This window comes from Arachis stenosperma, chromosome 10 (genome assembly GCF_014773155.1).
Source record: "Arachis stenosperma cultivar V10309 chromosome 10, arast.V10309.gnm1.PFL2, whole genome shotgun sequence".
NCBI lineage: Eukaryota > Viridiplantae > Streptophyta > Magnoliopsida > Fabales > Fabaceae > Arachis > Arachis stenosperma.
This window is the reverse complement of record NC_080386.1, coordinates 108358163-108365197: the sequence shown is the minus strand read 5'-3', so window position 1 is coordinate 108365197 and position 7035 is coordinate 108358163. Positions and strand designations below refer to the sequence as shown.

General features: G+C 40.7%; 1 protein-coding gene across 1 annotated transcript; it reads right to left on the bottom strand.

Moving 5' to 3' along the window:
- Positions 1-6136: 6136 nt before the first annotated feature.
- On the bottom strand, positions 6137-6626 carry LOC130957442 (uncharacterized). The gene is made up of 2 exons (XM_057884300.1): positions 6450-6626; positions 6137-6361 (listed from the first exon to the last, which is right to left on the bottom strand). The coding sequence occupies exons 1-2, from the start codon at positions 6624-6626 to the stop codon at positions 6137-6139; spliced, it is 402 nt and encodes a 133-aa protein (XP_057740283.1).
- Positions 6627-7035: the final 409 nt, after the last annotated feature.

Below are 7035 nucleotides of genomic sequence, written 5' to 3'. Positions count from 1 at the left end.
TATTTTATTATTAATTTTTCGATATCAATATATATTATTTTAATATTAAATAAAAAAATCTTTCCACTATTAATATATAGAGTAAAGTATCATTTATGTCCCCAACGTTTGGGGTAAGTCTCAAACCTATCCCTAACGTTTTAAACGTCCTATTTGTGTTCCAAACGTTTCTAAATGTAGTCAATGTTATCCTACCGTCAAAATGAGAAACATTTCGCTAACGCCGTTACCTACGTGGATGCTGAGGTTGTAAGCCCAAAGGGTTAGAGAGACACGTCTGCCTCTTCGCGCCCATTATACCATTCACTGAAGGAAATACGAAACGTTGAAGAAACAGAGTACCTCAACGCTAGTGTGATCCTTCCGGTTCTCCTCACCACATGACAAATGAATTTTTGCCGGTATAGAAATTATTAAGTAGTCAATCGTAGTATAGTCTAAACCGACGCAAAATCCATTTATCAAACAAATCTACAATCTATAATCGAGAGTATTAGTCCCGAGTCGTTCTTCCCTAGGAATGCTACAAGGATGCATGTATTGGTTAAGTGGTCTTTTTGTGGTTTGAAGAGTGTGGCATAAAAGTGTGAATAAAAGAAAACAACAATCAATCAATATTAAAAGCCTTGGCCAAGGTTGAACATTGGAAGTCCCATCACTATAGCTTCCTTCAATTGTGATAACGAAGGAGTATTGCTTCACTTAGTTAACCCCTAATTATAGAGGAAAGTCAAGTAAAAGTAATTAACTCAAGTCACAAGTCCTAGTCTTACCCTAGGTAAGTCTAGCTTTAGTGCACTCTAAGTCAATTAGCAATCCTCAATTCTTAATCAACAATTGACATCCATTATTCAAGTGTCTCCAATGACTCAACCACTAGGCCAAGTGAGAGAATTCTACTCCATATCTAAAGTTGGCATTTTCTCAAACATTTGGAGGGCAAGAATGAAAGACATAGCAAAATTGGGAAGAGATTTAGAATTAAAGCAATTCAACACAAGAGAAAACAACAATCAACAATGAACAACAATGAAAATGAGATCTTTATTGAATCAATAGAATCCAAAACAACAAAGCTAATTCTAAGATCTACAAGAATTGAACAATTACAACACTAATTGAGATTAGAGAAGATGATCTACAACATGGACAAAGTAAATTGAGAGTGGCAATAGATCTCACCAAGGAATGGTTGAGAATTGAGAAAATGAAGATGAATCCTAGAGAGAAGTTGGAGTTTCTCTCTCTACAAATGTAACTAACTACAAAAATATCTACCTAATGATCTAAAAATTAGTCTATGGGTGTGAATGTGTGTAGTCAAGTTGTTAATCCCCTTCAATCCTTGGCTCTTATATGCATTTTGGCACCAAAGTTGGTTGCTGGAACCTTCCAAAATCGCCAGGCACGTGTTGTAATAAAAGAATCACGTGCGGACTACGACGCGTGCGCGCACGGTACGCGTGCGCGTCCCTGGCCAATTCTGCGATGTGCGCGCGAGCGCCTTGTGCGCATACGCGTGCTTGGCCGAGATCAACTCTTTGGCTTTTTGTGCTTCTCTCCACTTGCATGCTTCCTTCCTTGCTTCCTTTGATCCATGCCTAGCCTATTTCAACCTGAGATTACTAGCAAACACATCAAGGCATCTTATGGAATCAAAGAGAAATTAGAATTCATCAAAATAAGGCTTACAAAGCATGTTTTTACACTTAAGCACAAATATGGGAGAGATACAAAACCATGCTAATTCCTAGGCTAAATGTGACAAAAGGTTATCAAAATATTCTAAATTCAATACAAGATAAACCCTCAAATTGGGGTTTGTCACCACACACGTCTGACACCTCTTCGAGGGTGATCACAGGGAGGGGCTACAAGGTTGTTGGCGAGTTGCGGTTGCTTGTGTTGCATGAAAGATCGCACCTTTGGTCTGGCGACAGAGAGGTTTCCTTCGACAAGGTATGTACTAGGAAGAAATTTTGTTTCTTGGGTTTGTTTGTAGTAGTTCGATGAAGAACAAAGGTCATATAGGAGATTGTTTACATGTTAGGGTTTATTTGAATTCATGTATTCCCAGAGAAATGTTCGCTGCGTACGTTAGTTAGGGCATGAAATGACTTGTTTTTGGTTTATCAATATGTGCTTATGAATTTACTAGTTTCACTTTGCTGATCTGATGTAACAGGGTCTGTAGTTTTTAGGATGAGTTATTTTAGTGTCAAAGTTTACCACCATGGAAGCTTTGGTCTTGAAGGTGGGCTTTTGAAGTATTTGGGTGGGGAGACAACTGTGATAGATTACTGTAATGAAGATGAGTGGAGCCTGATTGAGGTGTATGACATAGTAAGCAGACAAGGGCATCTGAAAAAAGACATTGCAGCAATGTGGTACAAATCACTGGGAGGGAGTACAGAAGAAGGCTTAAGGATGCTGCGAACAGACAAAGATGCAATGGATATGGCTAATATTGGGGTTAGGGAGGATATGGTGGAGCTGTATGTAGTTCATAAACCTAGTGATATCCATGAAGAGGTTGAAGATGTAGACATGTTAGGGAGTACTGAAACTACCATGCAGGAGCAGGCTTGTGGATCTAATGGGCCAGGCCCAATTGTAACCTTTGAGGCCCATTCAGCAAGACATGTGGAGACAAATTCTGGCCCAACTGTGGAGGAAGTGAATGTGGGTGAGAAAGATGGTAATGATGATTCAGATGAGGAAGAAGAGGGTAGTGATGGCAGCGAGGACGAGGACTATACTCCCAAGGGTGGTGTAGATGACAGTAGTGATTCATGTAGTTCTGATTCCAGAAATGGTTATTGCTCAGAAGATAGTGCAGCTGAGGTTGTTTTTGGTGACAGTGATGATGATAAGGAAGGGGCTGAGGGGTTAGTTGATGTTGACATCAGGGTAGGGGATACATTCGAGGCTGGCACAACTGAAGCCCAAACTGATGCAGCAAAAGAGAGTAGGGGTGACAATGACAGAGGTAAGGAGAAGGTTGCTGCAGGTTTAGGGGATGAGGAAGAAGGATATGAATCTGAAGATTTTCTTGATGTGCCTATTGTTGGTGATGATGAGGATGATAACAATGTTGCCAAGAGGTATCCTTTGCACAAGCAGCTAAAGGACATGAGTGAGTACAAGTGGGAGATTGGGACTCTTTATGTATCAAGAGAGGAGTTTAAGGATTGTGCTACTGCCTATGCTGTACATACTGGGAGGGGTTTGAGGTTTGATAAGGTTGATCTTCGGAGAGTGAAAGTCACTTACGTAGAGGGTTGTAACTGGTTTGCATACTGTGGGAAGATGAAGAAGGAGCAAACATGGCAACTAACCAGCTGCCACAACAAGCATAGCTGTTCTAGGGAGTTGAAAATTGGGATAATGCATGCAAAATGGTTGAGCAAGGTGTTTCTAAACAAAATTGCTGAGAATCCAAAGATAAAGCTATCCACACTAATGAAGAAAGCATACAGTAAGTGGAATGTAGAGCTGACTAAGTCTAAAGCTGCCCGGGTTAAGCAATTTGCTCTTGATGAGTTACAAGGAACGTACATAGAGCAGTATCGGAGGCTCTATGACTACTGTCATGAATTGCTGAGGTCTAACCCGGGTTCTACAGTGAAGTTGCAAGTGGAGAGACCACCAGAGTTTGCTTCAGAGAGACCAAAACCTGGTGTGGATTTAAGGCCAAAGTTTCAAAGACTCTATGTGTGCCTTGATGCATGCAAGAAGAGCTTCATGGTTTGCCGTCCAATAATTTGCCTGGACGGGTGTTTCATCAAGACACCATATGGAGGTCAGCTTCTCACTGCTATTGGCTGGGACCCGAATGACCAGATGCTGCCAATAGCCTATGCAGTGGTTGAAGCAGAGACGAAGGACACATGGACCTGGTTCCTTACCAATCTGTGTGATGACTTTGGCTATGACAAGATAAGGAGCTGCACCTTCATGTCTGACCAACAGAAGGTACTTGTTTCTAAACTTAGTTTTAAGGACCTACTTCATTGAACCTAGTATTAGTTTTAGTAGTGTATGCTGCTGTTTGAACTGTAGGGTTAAATTCTTGTAGTGTATGCTGGTGTTTGAATTGTAGGGTTAAAATATTTGAAGTGTATGCTGGTGTTTGAATTGCATGAGGAAGTGTTTGTAGTGTATGCTTTAGGGTCTAAATTGTAATGAGTTACTGAATTACTGCATTAACTGATTTAATTATGCCTAACAGATAGATTAGCTGATCTAATTACTGCATTAACTATTACTTGTGGGTTTAGGGCTTAGTTCCAACCTTTGATGAGCTCATACCCGGAGTGGATCATAGATTCTGTGTTAGACATCTTTACAGCAATTTCAGAAAGAGATTCCCAGGGCTGCAACTAAAACTGATGATGTGGAATGCTGCAAAGGCTACTTATTTACAAGAGTGGGAGAGGAGAATGGCTGAAATACAAAGTCTTGATAATGGAGCCTACAATCACCTGATGGATATACCAACAAAATATTGGTGCCGGCACAAGTTTGGGACTTGGTCTAAGTGTGACACCTTGGTAAACAATATGTGTGAGGTATTTAACTCTGTAATTGTGGATGCCAGAGAGAAACCAATAGTCAGCATGCTTGAAGACATCAGAGTATACATAATGAGGCGTTGGGCTGATAATAGGGATCGTATAATTGAATACCCAAGAGAAGTATTGCCCCGAATCAGGATTAAGGTTGAGAAACAGGCTGATGCAAGTGGTAAGTGGGTGAGCACGTATGCTGGTCGTGACAAATATGAGGTTACAAGTATCCATGGAGGCAAAGAGAAGTTCGTTGTTGATTTGAAGAATCATGAGTGTTCGTGCAGGAAGTTTCAACTATCTGGGATCCCTTGTGCTCATGCAATGACCTGCATCAGGAAGATGTGTTTCAACGTTGACAACTTTGTTGCAAACTGTTACAAGAAAGCAACCTATACTGAATGCTACCAGCATGTGGTATATCCCTTGAATGGCCCTAACCTGTGGGAGAAGACACCCTTTGATGACGTTTTGCCACCAATATACAGGAAACCCATTGGAAGGCCTAAACTGAAACGTAACAAGGCTGCAGATGAGAACCCAACTAGGGGACGAGTGTCTCGCGAAGGGCAGAATCAGAAGTGCTCCTATTGTTTTGCTAGAGGTCACAACAAACGGACCTGTCCAAAGAAGCGTAAAGTAGCTGCAACTGCATCGGTAAGCACTGTTAGTTACGGCTTCATTTTTTTAATTTCACTTATAGATTATGATATGAGATTCTGGTGTTGTGGTTGTCTGCTAGGCAAATAAAGTAGCTGGATCCACAAGAGGAGCTTCCAGATTCAAGCCTAGCACTACCACTAGCACTATCTCAAGCACTATCTCCAGCCAGGGCTCTAAGCAATCCCAAGCTGCTGCAAAGAAGACCACAGTCACAAGGCCAAAGAGAAAATCTTCTTCTAATGATGTGAGTTCACAACAGTCTCAGGCTACTTCAAAAAAGGCTAAGTTGACTCCATCCACCACAAGTCTGAGGGTGCTGCCAAGCCCATCGAAGAACATCAACAAATCCCAACTGAAATTCATGGCTAGGACACCTCCTAAAGCATGGAAAAAGATGTGACGTGCATAATGTCTGCTGTTTTATGTTTTAAGGCTACTTATTTATGAGTAAAGGATTTTTGTTTAGTATCTTTACAGTGTATGGAAACTAGTTTTAAGACACTAGTATGTTATTGCAGACCATTACTATGGAGCAAAGTGTGTTGCTCTTGTTTTGTTATTTTGCTTCCAATCTTTTGTGCTTGTATCCAATGACAGCTTTATGGTTAATCATTAAGTAATATGTTACAGAAATGCTTGTTCCCATCCTATTGACTAGCTTGATTTAAATATATTGCAAAACCCAAAATTTGATTTCATTCAACTCTTTCACTGAAACAACATTGAATTTGCACAAAACTAGCCTTTCTTCAACCAAAACTTACAAAAACAACATTGCATTACAATATCATTCAGTTCAACAAAATAGCAACTACTTCAACATCACTACTATTTCTAAGCCAACATACAGAACACAATTTAGCCATCTAACAATTTTCTCCTATAACTCATTATAACCAGCAACATCATTCTAGTGAGAGTCTCCCAAATTTGGTTGCTGTTGTTTTCTCAAACACCAGTATTAGTGCAAGTGTCCATCCAACCAAAGCAACTCCCACTGCAACCATGAACCTGAACTCCATCATATCCAGTTTTCCCTTCAAATTTCTGACCTTCATTCTTAACCTAGAAACTTGTGACGAATCTTCCTCTGGTTCAGCCCATACGAAGTACCCACATTCTTCACCAACCTATACAAAACAGGAGACGGCCAATTCACACCCATTGATGGTCAAAACACAAAACTCAACAACAAAAAAGGACATGGCTAAAGCTCACCCCGAAGTTAACGCAACCCCAGAACCTCCGCCCAGGATTTTCTGCCGTCGACGACGTTGCGAGGACAGGCCGTTCCCCACAGTAACATGTTGTCCTCCTTCGACGTGCTAGGTTTCTACTTCGTGTGGCTTGCTTGCTGCCTTGGGTCGCTTCAGATTGGCATGCTGCATGCTCCATCTTCTCTCATGCAGGTGGAATCGCCCTTCAGAGGCAGCGCAGCAGCAACGAGAAGCAAGGATTTGGGGATTAGGGTTTTGAAGAGGACCCTCTGCTTCTCTGCTTCACATTTATGTTTTTTTTTAATTGAATAACGGTCAGAAAACATGCCCTGCCACCGTGTCACATAACGTCCACGTAGGCCACGGCGTTAGCGAAATGTTTCTCATTTTGATGGTAGGATAATATTGACTACATTTAGAAACGTTTGGAACACAAATAGGACGTTTAAAACGTTAGGGATAGGTTTGAGACTTACCCCAAACGTTGGGGACATAAATGATACTTTACTCTAATATATATAACAATTACTATATATTGCTATCAGAAAATAATTTTACCAAAATTTTTTTATTTAATGTTAAAATAA